Raw genomic sequence first — 27,466 nt, 5'->3', positions numbered from 1 at the left:
AGACCCTGGTTCAATTTCTGGGTTGGGAAGAGCCCCTGGAGAAGGGAAAGGCTACCCACTCCAGTATTCTGTCCTGGAGAATTCCATGGACTGTATAGTCCATGGGGTTACAAAGAGTCGGACAAGACTGAGAGACTTTCACTACAAATGGCTTTAAGAACTAGGAAGAGACTAAACCAGAGGTTGAAACAGACTCAGGGTATGAGCCTTGTAAGTCTCGAATCAGGGCAAATCCTGCAGTTGTAGAGTTTGATATATAGCAAGGGAGGAGGAGACAGGTTGAAAGGGTGGCTGGAGCTGGGAAGGAGGGGTGTGACTCTGGGTGCAGGAACAGCCTCCAGATGGTTTAACTGGGGCAGTGACGTGGCCTCTTGTCATTTTTGTCCTCTACAATAACTGGCGATTTGAGGGAGAGGGCACTGTAGAGGGAAAAGTGGTGGCAGGAAGCTGGGGCTTCTATGAGGTCTAGGAGGCAGGCAATGCTGACCTGGTCCAGGATGCCTGTGGTGGAGGCAGAGAAGCAGGTGTGCTGCAGAGCGTGGCTAGGACCAGATGACAGGAGCCGGGAGGAGAGAAGAGGCAAGGACCACTCTCGTGTTCAGGGCTTTCATCACTGGGTCCATGGTGGTGCCGTTTGCTGAGTGGTGGGAGCCTGGAGGGGAGCTAAGTTGAACAAAGTTCAAAAAGTCGTGTGACAGATGGTAAACTTCACATCTCACTCCTTGCCGACTATATGAGCTAGGGCAGATGACTAACCTCTCTGACCTTCAGTTTCCTATCTTTGAGAGGTGGGTAAAAAGTGTCTGAAAAAAGGGAAAGTGTTGGCTGCTCAGTGGTGTCTGACTTTTTGCGACCCCATGGACTGTAGCCCACCAGGCTCCTCTGTCCATGGAATTCTCCAGTCAATAATACTGGAGTGGATTGCTATTACCTTCTTGAGGGGATCTTCCTGACCCAGGGATTGAACCTTGGACTTTCACATTGCACGAAGATTCTTTTACCGTCTATTCTATTATTTTAACATGCAGATTAAATGTGATAATACATGCAAAACACAAAGCCAGGCACACAGCACCATCTAACAAATGCTGGGTGGAGAATCTCTGCAGTTCAGAAGAAGCTGCTCGATACCAAAGGATGGACATGTCAGGACTGAGGCAGCGAGAAAAGAGGGATCTTACCCTCTCTTGCCAACAACCAACTCTCCATATAAGGATGTGTGAGCCAAGATCAAACAAACACGTGTCAGGCAAACATGAAGACCACTACACTAAGGAAACCACGTGGAAATAAGTAACAGTGAAAACTCCCAAACCAAACCATCCTGTAGGACAGGATAATTGCAGTAGCTTGCAGGTGACTAGTTTTTGAAGTGTTAATGAACTTGAGCTATGGTCTTATTCACAGGAATATATATATATATATTTATTTGTAAGGTGCCTGGGAAGAATCCCAACATGGTACTGACTGTACCCAGTGACTCAGTGCCTGCCTGGTCACCATGCCAGCACCCACAGAGCACTGGCTCCTTCCTGCTAAGTCTTCTGGAACATTCTCTACAAGTACAAGAGAGAACATGTGTGTGTGTGTTTGTGGGGGATGGTGGAGATAGGCCCAGGTTCAGCACCAGACGGGTATCCATGCCTGCAGCAGCTCGGAGGAGTTCAGTGTATACTTTTGGATAGATGGACAAAGACTCACTGTTCTTATCAGTAATGTGGACAATCACTATAATCCTTTGATTCTGAAGCAGGGAAGCTGGTCACCCCTGATTTACAGAGGGGGAAACGGAGGACCGCAAAGATCGAAGGAGGCATTATTTGCTCACAGTGATTCAGTGGGATCCCTAGAGCTGGGGCTCCTTGAATAGCTGAGATTTACACTAAACCTCTTACTTAAAAAAACTGGCAACGTTTGAGCTATAAAACATAAGCCTCCTATTTCCATAGCTTAATGAAAATATCTCCCACACACTGTAATACATCCTATTCTTCCGCCCAGCAGAGCTCTCAGTGTGGAGGGGCTGTGTGCCCAATGTTCAAGGTACAGACCTCCCTGCCGTCCTGGGGACGGGTGGTGAGCAGCACGACTCCAAGCCGAGCCCGGCGTCCTGAACGTGGCTTCAGGTTTTAAATATCGGTTAGTAATTACCGGTTCTTTCTTTGTGAAAAATAATTTCCCATAGATTGGGAGCCAGCAGGGTTACCATGGTTGAGAAGCTAATCTTATTGCTACGTCAGAGATTCCCTCTGCCTTGGCCATGCAGGATGGAAAATGCTGTTTTGCCTGAAGCTCCAGACTGTTCAAATGTAAGGAGGTCAGGATTCCAACACAGACTCTGGGATGAAGGCTTGTGGGCAAGTGATTTATTGAAGATGTGCTCCCAGGGTAAACCAGTGATGGAGGGTGGGAGTGGGGAAGCAGCCTGAACAGGCGAGGAAGGCAAACCTGGGTGTGATTTCTGGCGCGTCCAGCAGGGGGCCCCAGAGGGTTGGTTACAGCCCAGCATTTTCCCAAAGGCCTTAATGCTCCTGTAGGCAGCTGAGGTGTGCCAAGACCGGATGGACATTCCCGGACTCACCAGCTCTCCACGTATGAGGGGTAGGGCAGGTTCCAGGAGCCCCGGGGCAATCCTCCAAGAAGAGCAACAGCTACCGGAAGCTGAGGCAAGACCAGATGGCTGCCAGGGTCGGGGCATGCAGAAATCAGGTTCAAAGGGTGGGAGAGGCAGACTCTGCTCCTGAGGGCCCCCTTGGGTGGCTGAAGGCAGGGGTGGCAGTGGCAGAGGGTGGGGCAGGAGGACTTGGCAGAGAAGGACTTGGCTGGGAGGGGCCGAGGGCCTTGAAGCTCCGGCAGAGGGACTCAGAGGGGCTTCCCCAAGTGGAGCCAGATTTGGCCGGATGTGCACCTTGGTCATGTGGTGTGAATTGTGGGGTTCACAGGATTGGGACCCGACTCCAGGACTAGCTCTTCTTTAACCTGGTGTGTGGCCTCTGGCCATTCACCTTCATCCTGGGCCTCAGTTTCCTCCTGTAGTAAGTGAGGGACTTACACAAACACCTCTCAAAGCCTAATAATATTATTAGCATCTATCCATCCAACCATCCATCTATCCACCACCCATCGATTCAGTCATTCATTAACAGAAGAGTTTCTATTAATGATCTCCTTGGGGAATGAAGCCTTTGGTTGAGTCTCTCATGAACAAAAGAATAAGAATATATTATCTTGTTCTTAAAGTCACTTACATTTAGTTGAAGAGGCTGTCACAGGCCTTTAGGAAATTTGGGGATAAGAAAATTTTTTTAACAGGTTACTTATAGTCTAGGCTTCTTGGTAGAAACAGAACTCCAGATGAAAAACCAATTAGAAGCCAATGACCCTTTGTTCAATATTGTGTAGATAAAGCTTCTAGATGAGTTCCCATGTTATATCAATGCAGGAAAACATTCTTTAAATGCATTCAAGCCTCTTCCTGCCTCTAGCTTTCAGGGCCCACTTGCTTGTTCTCCTTTCTGCTTCCCCACTGTGGGTGGTGTTTTTCCTTCCAGGTCAGCACTGCATGTGTCATGATGTCATGATATCATGTCACATCTACAGGTGTGCCTCTCACACTGAACTTTGAGCTCCCCAAGGGCTGGGACCAGATTTTTCATACAACCATTCAGGCACCTTGCACAGTATCTTCAACACAGTAGAAATTCAATACAATTCTCTTAATCTTTGACTCAGTTCAACGGAAAGAAACCAGTCAACTGAGCAATACAGAAAGATTAACCAGATTTTTTTTCCTCTTGGCTTTTGCCTGGAGTTGGAAATCTAGGTCCGAGTAAGTAACTTCATTTCCATTAATCAAGATTCTTCCATTTCTATGTCAAAGTCTGTTCCTAAAAATGGACAGATTCCTCTAGTACATGGGTTGAGTCAGATCCTATTCATTTGACTGATGGTCTGTCCAAAGGACTGAAAAGAAAGGTTCTTACCCCCCAGTATTCAATCTGGCCTCTTGGTGATCAAGTGCGCATGGTGATCTGCCCAGCATTAATGAGTACATCAAAAGAAACCCAGCTCCTTCTTCCAACAAGGTTGTTTCAACCTCAATTGCATATGCAATATTAATGTGCTTTATTTAAATATTAATCAGCCTAAAAGCCTGAAGCGATGCATGCAATCGATACTTCATAGCATCTGAGTCATTCAGGACTGAGGCCTGGTCACTTCCGGCCGCCACCCTTTCATCATGGCGGCTTCCCAGCAAGCACAGGGCCCGAGCTCAAAGCTACCTGCTGCAGGCTGCGTTCTGACAACCCTTCAGGGCGCTCCAAAGGCCCCTCTTCAAAGCCAGTCACAGTCAGGAGCCCATCAAAAGAGTGGAAAAGTACAGGTCCTAGGGGGTGGCCTCTTTTCTTTTCCAAGAACTTCCGTTGGTGAAATTACAACCCTGGAGCATAAATAATGTTCCAAATTTTGAACTGAAACAAAGAGCATAATTTGTCTTCTCCCATCTGAGAACTTACTTTCATTTCTACCAACCTCCGGAGTTCTAAGCATTACAGAAAAGAAGGAGCTCTTGGTTATCTGTAGGTGGATTATCCATGCTGAGAATCACATTCTCTCCAGGTCTTCAGCCGCAGGGGAGGGTTGGGGGTGGTGGGGAAGCCTCAGTTAACCTCTGTGGTCCTCTGTGCCCCTCACGAGTGACACAGGTGGTGCAGCACGGGGTGGGGGTGGATGACAGCTGCATACCAGCATTTCCCATCACCACTAACAGAGGCCCAAGACGTGACTGAGGTCCTGATTTCATTTGCAAAAGGACTGATTAATTAATACACAATTGTGATTGATTAATATGCAATGAAATTTGACACAGATTTATTAAATGCCTGCTCAGTGCTGTGCTAAACGTTAAGAAGGACACAAAATTGAAGAGGTACTCACTTCCCTACAAAGAGCTTGTGATCTGGTTGCAATAGGGTCATACATTTGTTGGAAATAGCATTGTTGAATAAATAAATGGATGAATGAATGAGGAAAGTGTCAAAACAAATGATGAAGTGAACCATCAGAATCTGGTTGTTGTTTAGTCATCATGTCTCTTTGCCACCCCGTGGACTGCAGCACATCAGGCTTCCCTGTCCTTCACCATCTCCCGGAGCTTGCTCAAACTCATGTCCATTGAGTCGATGATGCCATCCAACCATCTCATCCTCTGTCATCCCCTTCTCCTCCTGCCTTCAATCTTTCCCAGCATCAAGGTTTTTTCCAATGAGTCAACTCTTTGCATCAGGTGGCGAAAGTATTGGAGTTTCAGCTTCAGCATCAGTCCTTCCAATGAATATTCAGGGTTGATTTCCTTTGAGATTGACTGGTTGGATCTCCTTGCAGTCCCAGGGACTCTCAAGAGTTTCCTCCAACACTACAGATCAAAAGCATCAGTTCTTCAGCACTCAAAATCTGGGAATATTGTCAAAGAAATACATGTGATGAGGCTTTTTTATTCCTAGAGATTTTATTCCTGTAGGTCTGGGATGGGGCCAGACAAATCTGTTTTCTCTTAGGCTGGGATGGCTTCAGTGACTGTGAGAGGACCTGGAAGAGAGTCTAGCATGGGAAACTGTAGAGCTGCTGCATAAAATGACCCTAATATGTCAGTGGGACCTCTTCCTTCCATCTTGGCTTCAAGCAAAGGGTCCTCTCTCCCTGTTTCTTCTGTTGTCTTGGATGTTCTTTTTCAAATCCATTTTTGAGATTGACTTGGGTAACCTTCACCTTTCAGTCTCTGCTTTCGTAGCCTCACAGTCTTACACGGAGTCTGGAGGTACCCTGTTTTCTCTTTTGATAACACTAAGCTCATGTCCCTGTTTCTCCATCGGGACAGGCTGCCTGTGTCATCTCAACTTTCTTCAGAAAGAAATGGATGTTTATTGAGCATCTGTTATCTTTCAGGGGCTTCCCAGATGGCTCAGTGGTAAAGAATCCACCTGCAATGCAGGATACTCGAGTTTGATCCCGAGGTTGGGAAGTTCCCCTGGAGAAGGAAATGGCAATCCACTCCAGTATTCTTACTTGGGAACTCCCACGGACAAAGGAGCCTGGAGGGCTACAGTCCATGTGGTTGCAAAGAGTTGGACACGACTGAGTGACTGAGCACACACATTATCTATCAGGAGATACACACACAGTCTTTCACGATACCTCACAGCACACCTGATAGGAAATTAAAGTTCACAGAGGTTTACATGGTGAGTCTAAGGTTGCACGTCTGTGAGCCGGGAAGCTGGGAGTCACGCTCAGGGTTCACTCAGTTTCCACACTGGCCCTGGGGGTGTGCTGGCCGCTCCGCCAGTGTCAGCCCCACGCCCTGCCTGGCCCTGTTCTGTGTGGGTGGCGGGCAATCTGGGGAGAACTGGCTGACACCCACTGGGGTCTCCTCCCTGGTAAACTACTTGCCTTCAAGTCTTTGTTTCAGTCTGCCTCTGAGAAAACCCCCACCACAGACGGAGGCCCTCTCTGGATTTTACAGAGCTGCCAGCCTTTGCTTCACCCCATCAGCTTCAGCAGAGCGGGCTTGGGAACAAAGCGGGAGATGCTCGGCTTCACCTGTCCCACACCTTGAAAGCTGCCATCTCGGTCACACCTGCCTGTCCTTGAACAAAAGTCTCCCTCTATTCTGCAGGCCTGGGAGGACCCCAGGCTTGGACCTGCACCGTGAACACGTGATCATTGCTGCAGGGGACCACCCAGCACAAAGACAGTGACCCCCGCTGCCTGCCCACCCCTCACCTGCAAGTCATGCCCCGGGCCTATGTCATTACAGACCACAGGCTCCTCTGAAGAACCTGTGTCTGGTTTCTCTTCCTCAGGGTTCACCCACAGTGGGTCCAATGTATGGCCATCTGATTGAGTTGGAGCCCATATCCAGACTGTTTCTCCAGAGAGGCTGGGTAAAGGAACACTGATTTCAGCTTGGTCTGAAATAGGGACTTGGCCAAGACTCATTTCATGTTGTTACTATTGAGATGAAGAGAGAGAATTTATTTATTTGGAATAGTGAGCGTTTACCAGGGAGAGTGGATCCTCAGGTTAAATTCAATCATAGAACAACAGAGCAACAGTGGAAGTGGCTGCTATCATTTCTTGCTCCTAACACTCAACAGATTCAGGGTGGAGTTGTTGAATTAAATTAACACTAGTGACTTACATTTGTATATTAATTTGCAGTTTTCAGAGGATTCAAATTCTCAGTTTAAATGGAAAGAATGCTGGACGACCAGCCTACCTTGAGTCTTGTCTTTTAATGTGCAGAATAAACAAGCTTTGATAATAATTCTGCTCTGGGAAATGTTTTTCTTGGCTTGATTATGAAGAAGTTTTTGTCCTTTTGTCTAAGAGCCTCTGATAGGGGCTTTTACTTCTCACTGAGCACGTTTCTGTTTATTTTAACCTTTAATAAGTTGCCAAGTCACCGTCCCTCAGACAGATGTTGCCAGGACCCAGCCTGTCGTTTCCACACACTTGATGGGCTCCAGCTGCCTGTTCCCACTTCTGTTTGTGGAGGGCTCTTCTCGAGATGTTGGGGAGGGCAGAGGTGCTGGGGTCTTAATGTCCCCTGGGAGAAGCCCTCAGCAGTGACTAATGGGAGCTGCAGTATAAACACCCCAGCTTCCAGGTGTCCCATCCCGTGTGGGAGAACTCTGGTGCCCAGCATGTGCTCACAGATGCCCCAGTGGGATTAAGTTCCGGCTGGTTTGCCATGGTGACTTGCTTGAAATGCACCTCCTGCCGCTGCCTTCCCTCTCCCATCTCATTCCGCCTGCCTCTCATCTTGCTTCCTAAGGTCACCTCCCAAATAAAACACTTGCCCTCAAACCCTTGTCTCAGGTCTGCTTTGGCCGGAACCCAAACGTGGACTTTCCCAAAGTTAGTACATTTCTCTAGAAGAGCACTGGCTAGCTCTTGAATCCAAGCCATTAAGTCACCTAACAAGGTGTGAAGCTGCCTGTTAATCCTTTGCTCAAACAATTTTTGAGTTTATCACCATCCACTGACTTCACTGCCCTCTTGGGCAGGTCTACTCCACTTGCCATCCTCATTCTGTTAATTGTAGTGTAAAATTTTTAATTAAAAATAAAGAAGATAAATCTGGCAGCTTTAAAGTTGCTTTAAAGTAGCTTTAAAGTTGTCACTCTCAACTCTACCCAGGGTAAAGGAGACGCATGACTGGTGAAAACTAGCTGGTTCAAGTTTTCCGCTGAGGAGTTAAGGATGGGCTATTTGGGTGTTCAGTTTTCTCACTTCTACCAAAGACAGAGGACATTTTCAAAGGCATAGTATAGTTAGACATACTCACTTCATAAAGTTAAAAGCGTTTTGGTGAGTGCTGAAGACATGGACCCTTCCTCTGGTTGGAAGTTGTTGAATCATGCGGTTCTGTCCAGAGCTCACCGTTTCCATTTGGGTCTTAGATGTCATTTGTTTAAGTCATTTCTTCAACAACCCTGCCAAATGGCCATCAATGCTCTTCATGAACATTCTCAGGTAAGGAGAGCTCATTACTTCCTGGGAGAGCTAATGCTTTTTATTTATTCCTTAATCATTAGTTTTTGCTTTAACTGAACTAAAATCCTCCTGCAGTGGTCACTCATTGGTGGGTATTTCCATGGGAGAAACTACTGAACAGGTTGAATGCCTCATCCATTCTAGAGAACTGGAAATATTTGAAAACGTATTTAATGTGCTTCTTAAGTTGTGTGTGTGTGTGTGTTTTCCCAATTCTTTTCACTCTCCTTAGCCTGTTGTGGTTTGGAGACCCTCAACCACCCTTGTCACCATCTGTCACTACCTCTCTCAGAGTGAGATGCCCATTGGAGGCAACCTAGTTGTCCAATTATTGGGGATGGCAGAGTTTAAGTAAATTATCACATGAGGCAATACTGTATAGCTTCTATAATCAGGCTTTGAAGATTATTTGATAATATAAAAATATCATGACATAACACATGGCAGGGGGGATACTGTATATGCAACAAGAGCCCAGTTTTATTAGAAATATACACATAGAAATGAAGTCCAAAATATGTCAAAATGTTAAGAATGGTGATATAGCTAGTTCTGAATCTGTTTTATGTTTTTCCGCATGTTCTATAGAGGACATTTTTTTTTTTTAATTTATAAACATTTGTTTTGGAAAGAAACAAAGGAAAGAAAAGGAAAAAAGAAAATGGCACTCAAAGAACTCATAGACTTTTCAGATGTGTTCTGATATTGCAGATTTGAGGGGAGCTGACACCCTTCAATGTGTATCTTTCACTTTCCTGATTCAGATGAGGGTTTTTGGCAGGTGAATGACACTGTCCACTGGCATTATACCTACCATTCACCAGAGCCCCGGAAGAATTTTTTTCCCACTTGAATTACTGTCTCTTTTTAATCTGGTGACTGGTGTTGAATTACTATCTCTTTTTTGTCTGGTGACTGGTGTTGGGAACAGCTGTCACAGAAACACCTGGGCTGGGCAGGGGTGGCCAGGTCAATCTCCAGTAAGGGCAGTAAGTAGCCTTAGAAAGAGAGAGGCATGTGCTGCCCACTGTCCAGCCTGACTGGCAGCCACTCCACAGTGATGCTCTACAGGTTGCAAGAGGAATTCATTCAGGGAGGAAACTAGAAGTGCCTCAGTTGCAAGGGCAGCCCTGAGGCCGAACCTCCGCCTGCAACTGGTTTCCCTACCATTTCTCTGCAAGGAAGGGCTTCCAAGATCAGAACCTGGGAGAAAACGAGGCACATGCATCTCCCCACCTCTTCTTGGCAAACTCTCCATGGTTCTGCATTTCTGGGGGAGGCAGGGCTTTGGAGTAATCCAGGTGGCAAAAGTGGTAAGAAATCTGCCTGTCAATGCTGGAGATGCAAGAGATGTCTCCATCCCTGGGTGGGGAAGATCCCCTGGAGGAAGAAATGGCAACCCACTCCAGTATTCTTGCCTGGAAAAGTCCATGGACTGAGGAGTCTGGCGGACTACAGTCCATGGAGTCGAGAAGAGCTGGACATGTGAATGCACACATGGGGCTTTCAAGGAGACAGACAAGGCCCTGCGTAGGGCGGTCCCTCTAAGGAAGCAGAGGAACAGCCAGGCAGTGGCTCCATGTGCCAGCAGGGAGGCCTGAGAGGACGAGCACCTGCTGTCCTTAGACTCTGCAGATGGCTGGGAGTCTGAATCTATTGAAACAGCTCCTAGACTGTTCTTTCCTTTTTTTGGTCTATTTTTTAAAGTCTTTACTGAATTTGTTACATTATTGTTTCTGTTTTACCTTTCGGTTTTTTGACCCCAAGGCACGTGGGGTCTTAGCTCTCTGACCAGGGAATCGAACCTACACCCCTCGTGTTGGAAGGTGAAGTCTTTGCAACTGGACCACCAGGGAAGTCCAAGTTCTTTATTGCCTGATCTAGCAGAGTGGATTCTCATTCATCCAGTGAGATTTGGATTGATGCCTGTTGTTTCTCTCTGGAGGCACATTGGCTGGACAACGCCAATGATTAATTTAACTTTTTTTTTTTCCATTAAAAAAGATGCTCAGCCCAATGTACACTCTTCTAGGTTTATAAGACCCATGAGATCAATAGAAACCCAGCATGTCTGTGTTCTGCTTCCTAATTTCCTGTCCACCACACGCATGTAAAATCTCCCTTCTTGTTTTGCAGTGTGGACACTCACACGTTCCAGGAAGAACGTGGATCCCCAAATACTTCTTGTTAATCATCTTTCCTCTATTTAAATCTATATTCTCTAAATATATGAGTCTTTTCAGCAAACAAAATACTAAAAAAAAAGTACCTAGATCTGGAAGTTGTAGGAGAAATATAGCTTAGTAATAGTTTGGGTTATTTTGAGTGACTACACTGATGCTTTAATGGTATACTCCCTGGGGTTATAGTAAACTGATCACTTAAGTTTAAAGGGTTTGCAGATCTTATCAGGAATCAGTAGGTGACTTGCTGGATCAAAAGTCAGAGCCCAGACATTTACTGTGATTCCCTGTTAATATTTCTCCTCTGTCAAGGGAAGCAATATGCCATATTTGAATTTGTGGGGAAAGTCATCAGGACAAAGATAATCTTAAGAAGGTGGCATGCTTGCTCTCATAAAGCTGTGGGTTTTGTGCAAGTTGCTGCCCTTTGGGCTTTTTGCCATAGGTTTTGTCCAGCAAGAACCCAAATGGCTCATTTCCACCCTCCAGTCAATGTCCTCAGCTGGAGCTGATTTTAAACTTTGCCAAGGCTCTGTCCCTGCTCCCTTTACCTTTTCTTTCTTGACACTTTGTCCTTTCAGACCTCAGTTCCTTCTTTTGCTCTCCAAAGTCACTCACCTTTGCCTGGTCCAGGCCCCACGCCTCGTCTGTCTTTGACACAAGCTTCAGCTTCCATAAGATGGGCCATCTGGTATGCGTGCATGTGCAGGGTACCTGTGTGCCCTGGGTGTGGCCTATGTGCAGGCAGATGTGTGTGTGTGCGTGTGTCCTCCCACCACCAGGGGCACCAGAGCATTTAGGACACGCGCGATTCCCCACACAGGGCAGCTTACACTTACGTAGTTCGAGGCCAGGTCCGGGTGGAGATAGTCAATTCCTGTGAAAAGACAAGAGCACAGGAACAGAGGGTTAATACCTGCCACGCGTCCTCAGGAGACCTGCTCAAGAAGTCACCTTCTGTGTGGGCATCAGAAGATGGGGAGGGGGTGAGCACTGGGCCCCCGCCTCAGGTACCCCTGGGGGAGGGCACTGCCCACCCCCACACCCCAGATGCAGAGCCAGTGGCCACCAGATGTGTCAGAGGAGTGAAGCCAGTTACAGCTCAGGGCCCTAGCATAACACTTCTGATGGACGTCTCATCAGAGAAGTGATCTAAGAGAGATTTGTGGAAGTGCTGACATTTCTAAAGCATCAGCTGGCATTTCTTCTGAAGTGAAGCCTGCCCTGGGGAGGAAAAGCGATGATTATTTAACAGGGCTCAGACAGCAGTGGATTAGGAGAGCATTGCCAGGCACGGAAATAACAAGAGAAACATGGCTTGGCGAGAAAAGCCATTAGGCAAAGGGCAAGTGGCTTCCTGGAGGTGTCCCAGGTGGGAACTGGTTCTTGTTTTTGCAGAAAGCTTTCCAGGGGGCCTGAGACCATGAATCTTCTGGTGGGAGTCCTGTGCTTTCTCCCGCATGCGGCCTATCTTGTCCAGGGTCATTGCAACAGTAGGATTATGGTCCCTGATGCTGCTGGGATCCATCAACATGTAGATCTCAGAAAGCACTGAGGAACTTCAAAGGGCAAACTGCAAAGCTCTCATCCAGGTCTGTAGTATCTAATCACTGAAAAGCAGCAACAACATCAGAGCATCCAGCCCTCTCAGAAATTGGCTGGGTTCCTGCGCTACCTAGTATGGTTATGAGTGTAGTCTTTGGAGTCAAAGACCAGAGTTTTAATCCCAACCATGCTGCTGACTGGCTGAGTGACTTCAGGCAAGGTACTTGGCTTCTCTGTGCTTGCATTCTTCTCAACCTGGTAGGGGTGAAAACAGTGTCGTCTTATTCCAGAGGCGTCAGTAACTCTATTGGGTTGCAATATTTGCAAGCCAGAGGCATCATTAAGTCTTGATCATGATTAAGTGTCAGTCATCTTTGCTGCATGCATAACAAGGCCGGGCCACATTGTAGCTTTGTCCTGCAAAAAAGAACTTGCATCCAAATATTGTATTTTTAAAAGGAAGTTTTCCTTTTTTTTTTCTGGTTGCACAAGTAATTCCTGGACTGGGAGTCACTGATCTACTGATGTTTTCACATCAGAAGCAACTGCTGATGTTACTCTGCTTTCTACAGTTTGGGAGACGATAGCCAGGCCCTTCTCTTTCACCTCCTTTACCCTGCTCCCCAAAACTGCAGGAAGATGGGGGAGGAAGATAAAAAGGCTAATATTTTTAAAGTTTAAGACCCTTGTTCTCAACCCTGATTCAGAGATGTCAGTGTAGGCTGTGGGATGGAGCTGGGGATAAGCACAGGCTTCCAGATCCAGTTCTATCCGGGCTCAGGCACCGAAATGTTTGTGTGACTCTGGCTGCATAGATTCTCTGAGTCTCAGCTTCCTCATCTTTGAAACGGAAGTACTGTTCTCCTCGAAAAGCAGTTTTCGAGGTCGGAGCCAGTTCACTGAAAGTGTTTAGCTTGCAGTAAACACGTAACCAATTATATTCCTTGCATCCTCATCAGTACTTTCATTGACCACATTACTAGAGTTTTGTGGATGGTGCAGAAAGAAGAAATAATTCAAAAAGTCTACAGGCTTTATTTTCTTGAGCTCCAAAATCACTGCAGACAGTGACTGCAGCCATGAAATGAAAAGATGCTTTCTCCTTGGGAGAAAAGCTATGACAAACCTAGACAGCATATTAAAAAGCAGAGACATCACTTTGCTGACAAAGGTCCATCTAGTCAAAGCTATGGTTTTTGCAGTAGTCATGAATGGATGTGAGAGTTGGACTATAATGCCAAAGAATTGATACTTTTGAACTGTGGTGTTAGAGGAGACTCTTGAGAGTCCCTTGGACGGCAAGGAGATCAAATCAGTCAATCCTAAAGGAAATCAGTCCTGAATATTTATTGAAAGGACTGACGCTGAAGCTGCAGTTCCAATATTTTGGCCACCTGAGGCAAAGAGCTGACTCATTAGAAAGGACCTTGATGCTGGGAAAGACTGAGGGCAGGAAGAGAAACGGGTGGCAGAGGATGAGTTGGTTGGATGGCATCACCGACTCCATGGACATGAATGTAAGCAAACTCTGGGAGATAGTGAAGGACAGGGAAGCCTGGTGTGCTGCAGTCCATGGGATCACAAAAGTCCAACATGACTGAGCGACTGAACAACAGCAGCAACTTGGTTTTAGAGTGTTGTGTTGAAATTAAATTGTCCTATATGTTTGTTGAAATTGGTAACATTTTGTGCACTCGTTGTTAGGCAAAACATGTTACAAACAGATAAGTTTAAAAGAAAAGATACACACACATGCAGAGAATAAGTTTCTTTTTTCCCTAACAGTTAATTTTTAAAATATGGCTTCCTGTTCTGATGATTCAATTTACTTAGGAGAGGAATTTTCTAAGATGTGATAGTCTCATCTCTGTGATGGGAAAAGCCCAGAGATAATTTGAAGACCGAAGGAAATCAGAATTAAAACAAGATAAATTTAGCCTAATTAAAATAAAGGATCTTTAATTAGGTTAAGTGGAAGACTGAATGTTAAGTTAGAACAGACACAGACTTTGGTCTGAGGAAGATTATTGACAGATGGATTAAGGATGACAGACATGATCCAGAAAAATAATAATGAACTAAGCATGAAAACGATAACATGGTAATTAAATAGTATTTCAATGTTTTGGTATATTTGATTATCTTTTGAGGCGGAAGACACTGAATACATCTTCTTAATCAGCTTATTTATTTTTCAATTCTTGTATTATTAATGGATTCATTCTTGTTTTCATTCACAGGTTTATGTTCAGCAATGAATGCCAGGTGCTACGCAGGTCTTGGAAAAACAGACCATTTAGACACAGAACCTGAGCTGAACAGCCACCTAAGGCTTGCAGTCTACAGGGGGCGCTGACTCATCACCAGACCATCATGATGCAATATGGTGCGCAAATGACAAATACTTGGTTATACTTTAGTTCATAAATCACTGGTATCCTGTCATTAGTTTGAAAGTCTTCTCTACAACAGTCCAAATCCTCAGGAATTGCTGGCAGTTCTGGAGCCCTCAGGGAATCAACAAGGGGCTGCATGTACATATCCTTAGTTACAATGTTAACAGTTCAGTTGAGACTTTGGAGGTTTTGTAAGAGCAAAACCACTTGCCTATGACCCCTTTTAAGGGTGCTGCTCTGATCCCCCAGATGCTTGGTGATGAAATGGTGATTCCAGTATAATCTAGGCAGGTTGCCCCCAAACCTACATGCATCTTTCTCCTAGGTGAGCTGGCCTCAACCGTGGTGCTTTCTGAGCCAAAGCATCAGGAAGGAAAAACAGGTAAGCTGCCCACAGTGGCATGAGTGTGTGCGTACACATATACACATACACTCACTCTTGTGAGAGCTCCTTTTTTTCCCTGTGAAAGCCCTTGGCCACTGGAGAAAGCTTTTGCCTCCACTTCAAAACATCTCACACCTCAGAAAGCACTGGGCATTGTTTTCATGTCGATATTTAATTGAGCCCACACAAAGACACGCTGATTTTAAGCACGCTGTCTGTCCTTGTTTCCCATCAATCCTGCTTCAAAGGCTTGCTTTAGAGAACATCATATTCTTTGAGGATCTTGAGAAGAGAAAGGCTCCATTGCTTCATTTCTGTACAGACTTTATATGTAATTGGACCAGTACTGCCCAGCGGAGCTTTTATGGAGGATCCAGACGGCTGATGAGAGGTGAAAGTGCATCCCCAATGAGAAGCCTGCAGGGTAGAGGTACTCCAGAATCTTGGCAGAGCCAATGGCACATGTTAGAAAAACAGCAGTTCATCAAACCCTTTGGCTTTCATATCATGATATATAAAAAATAAAGCTCCGCTAAATCTTTGTCGGGCAGGCATGTGGGATAGAATTAACATTACAGGGGGGCAAGAATAGTAAACTGTGATCACTTTGCTTTACCAGGGCTCATTCTGAAAGCAGCAATAAAGTCAAAATGCTTTTGGGGATCTAGAGCCACACTGCCTACTGGAACTTTCTGTGATGATAGAAATGAAGTGGAACTGAATTGCCACTAGCCCCATGTGGTTATTGAGACCTTGAAATTAAGTGAATGTGATTGAGGAATTGAATTTTTAATTGTATTTAAAACTGTATTTAAAACTCTAATTAAAACTTAAATGTAAATAGCCACATATGGCTAGTGGCTACTACATTGAACAGTGTGGATCTAGAGACATAGGTGGTAAATATAAACAGTTTAGAAGCTGTTTCAAGGTGAGATATAAGCAGTGTTTGTTGCTGCTGTTGTTGAGTCGCTAAATCCTGTCTGGCTCTTTTGTGACCTGCATGGACTGTAGCCTGCCAGGCTCCTCTATCTGTGGGATTTCCCAGGCAAGAATGCGGGAGTGGGTTGCCATTTCCTTCCCCAGGAGATCTTCCCAACCCAGGGATCGAACCCACGTCTCTTGCATTGGCAGGTGGATTCTTTACCACTGAGCCACCAGGGGAAGTCCAGTGGCCCCAGTGAGAAATTATAATTCAGTGGTTGTCAACTTTCATTTGTTCATTAAAAAAATGTAAACTTATTAATTCAGTACATATTGGTGAAGGGCTTGAGGATCACTGACGTGAGGAGGCTGAGGATGTCGGCACAGTATACATGACCATGCCCAGCCTCTGGCCCTCCTACCTCTGACTCCCAAACGATGGATCTTTTCTGTTCCAAAGACATGCAAAAGACACACTTGGTTCCAGATGAATGAAGCTTTTGGAATACTCACCATCGTCCATAATTCCAATGGTAACACCTTTCCCTGTGTATCCCAGCTCCCAGGCTTCTGCCACATTCAAGTCGAGACCGGGAGTACCATCAGCTTGCCCGGTATTGATCTGGTTCAGGAATGCCAAAGCAGAGGCTCTTATTAGTTTGGTGTAGATGGTAAAGTACCAGATGGTAAGTATTTGCTTGACACACTCTGCAGCCACCTGATATTTCAGGGCCAGATCAGAGGTCACGTCTTCCATGAAACAGGACTTAGGGGTGTTCCCTCCATCTACCTCTTCTAGTCTGCTCCTTCTGTTTTTTGATACACAGAACACCGGTATTTTCTGTCTCATGGAAATATTCAAATGCAATTTCTGTCTCCCTACCTCATTACTGGATCATCATCTTTAAACTCTTGAGGACCAACATTGCAAGAAACCCTCCCCAGTTTAGAATTAAGTGCTCACAACTCTTGTAGCTCTGTATTTATTCCTCACTTTCAGAATTTAGTTCGTATTGTTTTGCTTTATTCTGATTGAATAATTTCCTCACTAAATAATAATATCCTTTGCAAGAGGGAGCATGCTCTATTTACCTTTTAAGTTCAATACCCCCACACCAAGTCTCGCTTAAAATTATTTGTTGAACTGAATTAAAGAGAGCTGCCTTACCTTTAGTGCAAGTTCTAATATAAGAAATAAAAAAAAGCCTTCCCCCTTAAAAAATCAAAAAAGAAAGAAAAGGAAAAAAGAAAAATTCCATACAAATATGTTTACTACCCTCTTCTTATGCATTTTTGTCCTGCGGAGATTCTCTCAAAGATAAATCATTAAAAAAAAAAATAGGGAAGTTAGAGCTGGTATTGACTGATGCCCACAGTGACAAGTAGCTGGTATGATGCTGCTGAAACATGTAAATATCATTCAGTTCAGTTCAGTTCAGTTCAGTCGCTCAGTCGTGTCTGACTCTTTGCGACCCCATGAATCGCAGCACGCCAGGCCTCCCTGTCCATCACCAACTCCTGGAGTTCACTCAAACTCATGTCCATCCAGTCGGTGATGCCTTCCAGCCATCTCATCCTCTGTCGTCCCCTTCTTCTCCTGCCCCCAATCCCTCCCACCATCAGAGTCTTTTCCAATGAGTCAACTCTTATTAGCGCTCTTTATAGAAATGACTACTCTTCTCCTAAGCACATGTGAAGATGACACCTCATGCCCTGGAAGTTAGAACCATGTGACTGGTTTTGGCCAATGGAATGTGAGTTTACATGCCATTCATCACGTCCAGGCAGAAGCTTTAAGAGCCAGCGCGTGATTTGCTTTTCTCCCGCCATTGAGTTGCTCCTGTAACCAGGGATTGGGATGCAGCTAAGATGAAGCCTGGGTACCTAAGGGATTTCAAAGTGTTGGATGCATAACGTGAGTGAGAAACAAGCTTTGATGTTGTTATTCCACTCTGATTTGTGGGTTGTTTGTTATTGTAAGATACCTAGGCAATCCTAACACACATAAACTCATTCAGTTACCCAGACTGGATTTATAGAATTCCCTGCCCTGAAGCCTAGAGCATAGTCCAGCTCTGAAACTCCAAGGGAAAAATTGTGATGCATTCCTACAATGGGCTGTTTATAAATTACAAACATTTACAAATTAGTCACCCCTTCCATTCCATATACTCTGTGGTTTGGGTTGGTTTGGAGGCACGTGAGCCCGTCTCTTTTAAACATAACCCAACCCACCCAAATAGGTTGTGAAAATATATTCGTTTCACCAGACAGACTAGGATTCTGTGCCTTGAATCCTACATCAGTTAAGCTCTACTGAATTGACTGCCTTTATTGTAGGAAGCACCAATAGGTGGTACTCCTGCGACTTTAGTCTCTGAGTTCTCTTGCTTGTCCCTTGTGAAGTCACCCCACTCTTTTCTCTTACACCTGTGGCCCCATCCTTGCCTCCCAGTCCTCTACCTTTTGAGGCCCTGGTTACTCCTCCCAGAACGTTGACTTGACTTTCACATGTTTCTGCAAGTCTTCACTTATACACTGGTCTGGGAGAAACCAAGCAGCTCTTGGTAGTTGCTTTGAACCCAGAAGGTTATGGCTGTTTAGCAGTTCCAGAAAGAAAGCCGATTAGAGAATGAGATGTGTGGAAGGTGATGGAAAATCAATACTGATCAGAGGGGACAGAAAAGTTCCCCCAAGCTGGCGCTGGCTAGCATCCCACAGACTAATGAGGAAATAGAAATGCATCTTTTGTCTGAAGTCCCAGGATGGGAACCATTATGAAGGGGACCGAGATGCTTACCAGGTACCATTGCTTCGTGAAAAGAGGATCATTCACGTTGATGTCGATCTCGTTGATGTCTCTGTACCCTCGCTTTTTCCGGTTGAATCCTTCCTGCTGCAAGGCCCTCTTTACCTGGAATGACAATGCCTGAGTGTTACCTGACTATTGGCCGAACACCCCTCTTCTAGAATTCATTTCCACAAATTCAAATTCCGTTTGTATATAATGTTTTTTTTTTTCATTCCCTCAGTAGAAGCTGAGCTCATCTCATGAACACTCTTACTTTCTGATTATTTCCTAAGATAATTTACTATTGTTTGCTTTGAACAAAAAGGCCATGGGGATGGCCTTCAGGGAGTTTTGTGAGAATAAGAATTAGGTGGAGATAAGGTGGTATGGGGCATTAGGTGAAATAAAACAATGAAACACTTGCATTAAGGGAATGAATGTGATTTCAGAGAGGGAGGGGGTGGACCCATCACAGCCTAGTTTTCTGGAGGCACCATAATGAAGAGGAAAAGTTAAAATTTTACAGACATTTTACCTCCTGCTCCTTCTGCCTCTGTAACCCAGCTTGCTCCTTACAAAGTCTGGATCACATAGGTCTCAGAAAGTGGGGACTCAGAATACTAGGAACTGGAGCTTATCTCACTCACCCTTGTCCTGCTCTTTGCAATTGCCCTAGCCCCTGCAAACCTGCTTAATCATGCCTGTCTGTGTATAGAAAGCTCTGTAACCCCTTTGTTCGGGGCTCAGAGCTTGGAGTGTTAACTCTTCCGGAAGCCCGCCAGCGTAATAAACCTGACTATCCAACTCTCCGAGTGTGGTGCATGGTTTCTCCAGTACTGGTTTCCGCAACAACAGTAGCCACTTTTATTGACAGTCCTGTACTATCACATTTGGGAATCAGCCAAAACGAAACATCAAAACAAGAAAAAAAGAAAAACCTGCCCGACAAGCCAGTAAGTCCACAACAAAGTTCTAGAAGGTGAGTAAGGGAACCTCAAAGATTAATTGGTGCTCTCTTTGCAATGATGACACTTCATCTGGGGACAGTCAGATTGAACCCCAAGCCCTTGGATGGAAATGAAACTTAGGAGCTGAATGAGGAGGCTCCTGGCAACAGCTGGGCTTTGTCCCAAAAGGGAAGCTTTCTTTCCACTTGGGCAAAAACGAACTCATCATGCAGTAGCTGTAGCTGAACATCTACCTGCTCCAGGACTATGCAAATGGGTAAAAGGGTATGTTCTGGATGCTGTTAATTTTTTACAATTATATTTTGTTGCCAAAGGTTCATTTCTCTTTCTGCCATGTTCCCCAGTATATTGGGGGGATGACCTCAAGCCCACTGGGTTCTGTGTTTGTGGGAGTGAAATTCCAGGCACCAACCTCTTGTAAAGGAACCGAAGCCTCTCTGCCTCAGAGGGTGTCTCTCTTCCAGGGTCTGCATCATGGGGAAATGGTGTGAGGGCAGAAAGGACCCTTGGAGGGTGTTTATATCAGAAGCTCACTCACCAGACCCCACCCCCTAAAGGATCCTTGCCACTGTTAGCCACAGCCCAGCCTGGAGCCCCCCAGGACCAATCCTTCAGCCTCCCACAGACCGTGAGCTCCGCACCACTTTCCAACAGATTCACTTTCACTTACATGATCCAGAATCAATTTCTGTTGCCTACACCGTATGAACTCAGATACGGGATGAGGGAAAACAGAAGACTCCACGTTAGGAGTGAAGCTGGAAGGGGGTGAATAGAGAGACCATAGGCGTGACTGAAAACCCTCCCCTTCCTTGCTGCCCTGGGAGGTGAGGGAGGCTGCGGCTGAGCAGTTCCTCACTTTCCTGCTCCACACGTGGACACAGGAAGGCCCGGGCTTATTCGCCAGAAAAATTCTCAATTCTGCAAGAAACTGTCCATGTAGAGAAGTAGTGGGTGTGCCATTTGCTCTGTGACTTCTTTTTGGGGAGTGGGGAGTCCAACAAGAGACATTCCCTGTGATACAGTTAACCCCTACCCCTTGAAAGTAAGGTGAAAGTGTTTGTCACTCAGTTGTATCCAACTCATTGTGACCCCACAGACTGTAGCCCGCCAGGCTCCTCTGTCCATGGGATTCTCCAGGCTAGAATAGAGGAGCAGATTGCCATTTCCTACTCCAAGCAATCTCCCCCACCCAGGGATTGAACCTGCATCTCTTTACCACTGAAACTCTGGGAAGCCCTTATTTACTACCTCAAGCTTCAATTCTATTTAGATTCTTCACAGATTGGGCACTCCAAACCTGAATTTCTTTGTCCTGACAATTCTTCACAAATTTATTGTTTCTTTGTCTAAAAAAAGCTGCCTGCTTTGGCCACTTCTTAGGTCCTGTGGATTCTATGAGACCTCCATGTGCATGAATTAAATTTTGTTTCTTTTTCTTCCATTAATCTGTCTCAAGTCCATTTTAGTATTAGGCCAGCCATGGGAACCTGTGAGTAGCACAAGGGAGGTTTCTTCCTCCCCTACACTCTCAACCTGTAAAGAGCCACCAAATGCCCCCTCTCAAAGCTTCTGGTTACTGGAATTTCCAGTACAGGAACTGGAGCTTGCCTGCCCACCCTGAGTGCCCATCTACCCATTTTGGTTCCACACCCAAGTCTTCACCTGCTCTGCTCTCAGATGGGGACCTTGCCTGGCCTCCCCTGGTTGGCGGTGGCCCCATCGTATAGACTTATGTTGGAAAACTCTGCAGGTTGTTCCCAGAAGCATGAGAACAGGAAGACTATCTCAGATTCCATCTTTTCGAATAACAGTAGAGGAATGGCTGTCACAACGTCACTTCAAACTCAGACCAAGTGCATTCAGATGAAAAGGCTGTCTAACTTCATTTCCATAAAATTAATTTTTAATTTCATAAATTAGTTTTTAATGGAGACCAGCGATGCTTTGGAATGCCATGCTTACTGGACAGCATCCTCCTTGTAACTCAGAAGCGCCACAGTATGACTTGAGAGGTCTATAGTTTTGCACCTTATGTTATCAAAAACCAAGAATCCTAAGATTGCAGAGTGCTTTCTGAATCATGTCCTCAGTGAAGATCACAGTTAGAGTTCCAAGAGGGATGAACACCTTTAAGACATATATTTTCACTTATTACACAAAAAACTAGATAACAGCGTTTCCCCTACAATGGTACCATATACTGCCATCAGTCACTTTTGTGTTTTGGTTCTTGTTCAATCCTAACTTGCATTTAAACCTAATTTTTACATAATAGTAATCACATCATTGATAAAATTGAGCACTCTTTCTTTGTTGAGTATCTGACCATAAGAATTTTAATACATTGCTACATAGCTCTCATCTTTCAATTTTTAATGGCTTCCTAAACATTCCATAGGGGAATGTACCATAACTTATACAACGAGTTCCCTCTTAGTGGTCATTTAATTGTTTTCTATTATAAGTGAAATTGCCATGAGCAGAGAGATGAGGTTATAAACTATTTTTAAAGACCTCTGGGGAAGGTTTCAGTGTTACAATTCTATGTGTGATAAAGCTCTTAATGTCAGAGAAGTATTTCCTAGCATCTATAATCTTCCCTCACATTATAACTAAAAGACCAGTTTTATTCTCTTTTCTTCCTCCTATGAACTGTAACCTTTCACAGATGATTCCCTTCATTACCACTTAGATGTAGGATCAATGACACACATAAAACTTAACCATGGCTTCTCGCCTTTTCAAAAAAAAAAAAAAATGTATATACATATATATATAAAACATACAGTTAGCTTCGGTATTTAGTTTTAGAATGCTCCCCCAAGTTGGTTCATTGACTTAAACATTTATACAAATAAAAAAATATGAGAAAGCAGGTGTATGTGTTACTGGGTATTATTTTATTACAAATGAACAGATGGATATTCTACGATTCAGGTTCAGGTTTTAAACCTTAATTGGAAACATGTACAAACACAGATTTTGCTGGAACAACTCCACCTACTGCCTTCCCTTCCTTTTGTCTCCCCTCAATGAAGAGATTTTCAGTCCACAAACATTTTTGTGAATCTACAATATGCTAGTTACAGACGGTACTAGGGTGAGGCAGACATCCCTGCATGTTGGCATACTCTTTTACAAGTTGCATTAACAAGGTACTTTCACTACATTTAATCTTCCCTGGTGGCTCAGATGGCAAAGAATCTGCCTGTTATGCAGGAGACCAGGGTTTGATCCCTGGGTAGGAAAGACCTCTTGGAGAAGGGATGGCAAACCACTTTGGTATTCTTGCCTGGAGAATCCCATGGAGAAAGGAGTCTGGTGGGCTACAGTCCATGGGATTGTAAAGAGTCCGACACAACTGAGCAACTAACACTTTCAGTTTCAAAGGAACTTGAGGAAACAAAGGTTCAGAGACCATTGGCCAAAAATTGAAAACATGGCAGTCACCCAAGTTGATCAGTTCTAAATGCTGTGAACTTTCCGCTAAAGCACACAGCCTCTCCCTGAGGCATGGAACATAGTCGACCTTCACCGAGTATAACTTCCTAAGGATCGGGGCGGGGATCACTTCCCTGCCGGGCTGATAATTAAATGGGCTTCCCTGGTGGCTCAGACGGTAAAGCGTCTGCCTGCACTGCGGGAGACCCGGGTTCGATCCCTGGGTCGGGAAGATCCCCTGGAGAAGGAAATGGCAATCCATTCCAGCACTCTTGCCTGGAAAATCCCATGGACGGAAGAGCCTGGTAGGTCACAGTCCCTGGGGTCGCAGAGAGTCAGACACGACTGACCTTCACCGCCTATAACTTCCCAAGGATCAGGGCGGGGATCACTTCCCTGCTGTGCTGATAATTAAATAGCTGATAATTAGCACTGACTGTGCTGGGCAAGGGAGAGGCCAGGAGAAAGGGGGCAATCTAGGAATCTGCCTCCAAAGAGTAGGAGAACATCTAGGCTTGCAGTGAGCCTGTGAAGAAAAACCATAAAACATGGAACTAACGTGGGGCTGAGGGCACTTGGTTTGTGATCTGTGATGCTATTGATTGTGTCACACTACGCTTTTCTGTGTCATGGGCATGTTCAGTTGCTCAGTTGTGTCCGACATATTGTGACCCCATGGACCATAGCCCACCAGGCTCCTCTGTCCATGGGATTCTCCAGGCATGAATACTGGAGTAGGTTGCCATGCCCTCCTCCAGGGGAACTTCCCGACCCAGGAACTGAACTCAAGTCTCTGGTGTCTTCTGCACTGGCAGGCAGATTCTTTACCAATGAGCCTATTACAGGTTGACCTATGTCCCCTAGAAGACATGTTGAAGTTGTCATCCCTGGTAGCTCCGAAAGTGATTGAGTTTGGGGACGGGGCCATTGTAGATGTGATTAGTTCAGGTGAGGGCAGCCTGGGTCCTAATAGAGTACAGCTGGTGTCCTCATAAGAAGAGGATGGAGACACACACACACACACACACACACACACACACACACACACACACACTGTGGTGATGTTTATGGACTATGTCATCAGGATAAACTCATCACTGGGTAGGACTTTAAATTCTCATCAGGCAGTTACTGCCAAACGACCCCCGGAAAGCTTATACTGAATTGCATGCTCACTGACAGTGCATGAGAGTGTGGGGAACCTGAGCATGTGTGGCCCTCAGACACCCTAACATGGCTATTCTGTTTTGGGGGCCTGGGGTGCCGCCTGGGAACCTGTTCTTGAAGAACTCCTAGAGGGCCACGCCGTGTGTCCTGGACTGAGGTCTCTGGGAGACTCCAAACTCCAAGATCCCCTCCTGATTCTCTGGTGCATCAGTGATGCAGGAAGCAGAGGTTCCGAGCCTGGATGAACAGAGCAGTAGACTCAGCCCTGGCCTCCATGTCTCTTGAACTTTCCAGGTGATTCCTAAGAGCCCGGGGCTTGAGCAGCTGTGTGCTAGACTCCTCTATCCCCCGCTTCTTGTCTCTTGACCCCGTTCTGACACATCACAGAGAAACGAAATCGAACTACGGATGAGAGAGGGACAAAGTGCATCTACACTAAGCAACTTCAAGGGTGTGCTCTCTGTAGGAGACCAAACCCAAACCCATAAGAACATACATTGTATTTGCTTACAAAAAATTAAATCTCTCCTTATTCATCTCAGGTTGCTTGCTGGGAGGCGGGGGAGGGGAGGCTGAGGACTTTCTTTTTCTGATAGGTTCAGACAAAACAAAAATAGCTCTTCCAGAAACATTGTGCCCAATCATCAGCTGATACAGGCTAGGTAATTTACTGTACAAATTAAGAGAGTTTTAATTTTTATTTTTAAGAGCTGTGTTCTTTGGACAATTTGCTGCATTCTGGATATTCTTCCCACTCCCCACCCCTTCCCAGCCTCTGGCCCCTGGCCTGATTATCTGTCATGACTCTCCTGGGGTGGGGAAAGGACCCTCCTTTCTGGTGCATGAGATGCCAGAGCCATGCTGGGGGGCTGTCCTTTTAAGTTTTGAGCTGCTGGGGAGAATTGAAATGTATTGAGTTGGTCTTCATCTCATGGGAAGAACGATATAGCTTGACTTTTATTGAATATAAAACGTGGAAGAACAGGCTGTGTGGCATTGTGGACAAGAGCTGGTCTTTGGGACAGACAGGTGTGAATTAGAGACTCTGATATACCTACTGTTCACTATCATGAGATCTCAAGCAAGCTACAGAAAATATTTGAGGCTGTTTTTTTCACCTGTAAAATGGACGTGAAACCTAGTACCCACTCACACTGATTGAGCTGACTGTGTGCCAGGAGGTGTTTCAGACCTTTACGTACATCATCTCAGATAATTTTCACAACAATCTTGGGGCAGAAGAGGGATTAGGAGTGAAGGCACGAAAAGTCATGCAGGGAGCCAAAGGAGGAGCCATGAGTCAGATCTGTTACAGGTTGAATTATGACCCCCTGAAAAAAGTCACATGTCAGTGCTCTAATCCCCAGTGTGTCAGAATGTGATTGGGTTGTTTTTTTTTTTTTGAGGCAATGTCTTAGATAATTCTGTTAAAATGAGGTCACTAAGGTGAGCCTTTATCCAGTATGGCTGGTGTCCTTTATAAGAAGAGGAAATCTGAACAAGGACCCATGGAGGAATGATACAAAGGGATAGGATGAAGATGGCCACCTCCAACTCTTTGCAACTCTATGGACTGTAGCTGCCTGGCTCCTCTGTCCATGGAATTCTCCACGCAAGAATACTGGAGTGGTTTGCCATTCCTTTCTCCCGGGCATCTTCCTGACCCAGGGGTCGAACCTAGGTCTCCCGCAATGAAAGCAGATTCTTCACCATGTGAGCCACCAGAGAAGCCCCTCAAAGCAGCTCAGCGTGTCTTTAATTCACTCTTCCTGCTCTTAGCTAGTGGAAGACAAATCAAGTTCAACATGGCGAGAGTACCCAGTTGAAGTCATTCTCATGGGTGTCTTAACTGCAGAAGACCCCCTGCAGGAAATGCACATAACCACCTCTCTCCCGGTAAATTTCCGAGGCAGCATGTTAGCTCTGTGTTTGAACCAAGGAGCTGAAGACAGTTCATCAAACAAGAAACCCAGAAAGGCCATCACTGCTGGATGAGGTGGGAGATTAGGGAAGAGGGAGGCCACATAAACTCAGATATTCCAATTCATCGCTTTCCACCCATCATTGGCCTTAGCTGTCAAGATCTGGAGGCAGAGGACTGTGGAGGGAAGACTTGACCCACGGGTGTCCTTCACCCGAGGTGGGGGCAGGGAGCCGGCAGAGAACATTCAGAGAGTCTGGCGGCTTAATTTCCTCCTTGAGTAGGCAGGTATGACTTCTCTGCAAGTCCAATTATAGGCAAATCACAGGGCTTAACTTTTCAAAGAACAGGGAGTTAAGCCATAACGATGGTTGAATGCACGGTATTGATTTCCCTCATTTAGAGAGGTTTGCCCATCTTTCAAGAATGAAGGCGATCAATTGAGAAGAGAGGATACGGTTGTGTGCCTCCGGCCACAGTTCCAGTCACTGCCTCTCAGTGACAAGATATTAACAAATTGCTATCTATCATCTAAAGCTGTGTATACAAGATATACTTTGAGCTAAGTCAGTGTAATTAGGGAGGGATCAAAAGATGCTTCTAGCAGAGCCAAGGACAGAGACCAGAGATGGGAATGCCTGTAGGAGGTAAACTACAGCTGGAAGGTGTGTGTAACGTCTTGATCTCAATCTTCCTCTTGACGTTCTCTTTCCACAGAGAATGTCACAAGTTGGGTTTCGGGGATTTTATTACAAAAAATAACATTAAAAGATGGTAGGAGCTGTGCCAGGTGTTGGGGCAGGGCTGGTTAGACTGAGGTACAGTTGAGAAGATAGATGACTTTCTGAGGATGCCAGGAACCCCTAAATGCTGTCTGGGATCACAATGATGTGACCCTTTCAATGAGGTTCTCCTGAGAAATGTGGAAAAGAAGCAAAGCAAGGCTCAGTGGCTTTAGCATATTAATAGTTTTTGGCTACACACATAATGACTTGATGCAGAGTCTGCTGGCCAGGTGGTCGGCTCTGATTCCCACTGCAGGAGGGCAGAAGGACCTCAGGCTAACACAGAAGGCTCCCAGGAGGTCATAAGCGGGGAGGAGGAGGAGTGAGGCGAAGGCTCTGCCCTGTCCACGCCAGCTGCGGCCCCTCCAAGTGTCCTCACACATGACTCGCCCACTCAG

The 27,466-nt window shown here is 45.5% G+C and overlaps 1 protein-coding gene across 1 annotated transcript in view; it reads right to left on the bottom strand.

Moving 5' to 3' along the window:
- PCSK2 (proprotein convertase subtilisin/kexin type 2) overlaps positions 1 to 27,466 on the bottom strand; it is a 239,107-nt gene that overhangs the window by 88,446 nt on the left and 123,195 nt on the right. Inside the window, exons 3-5 of the mRNA XM_019973253.2 lie at positions 18,793 to 18,906; positions 16,506 to 16,614; positions 11,582 to 11,619 (exon numbers count right to left, since the gene is read on the bottom strand). Coding sequence (XP_019828812.1) covers positions 11,582 to 11,619; positions 16,506 to 16,614; positions 18,793 to 18,906 — 261 coding nt within the window. The remainder of the gene's footprint in view (positions 1 to 11,581; positions 11,620 to 16,505; positions 16,615 to 18,792; positions 18,907 to 27,466) is intronic.

The sequence above is a fragment of the Bos indicus genome, chromosome 13 (genome assembly GCF_029378745.1).
Source record: "Bos indicus isolate NIAB-ARS_2022 breed Sahiwal x Tharparkar chromosome 13, NIAB-ARS_B.indTharparkar_mat_pri_1.0, whole genome shotgun sequence".
NCBI classification, from domain to species: domain Eukaryota; kingdom Metazoa; phylum Chordata; class Mammalia; order Artiodactyla; family Bovidae; genus Bos; species Bos indicus.
The sequence above is the reverse complement of the archived record's forward strand: the minus strand, read 5'-3'. Positions and strand labels throughout refer to the sequence as shown.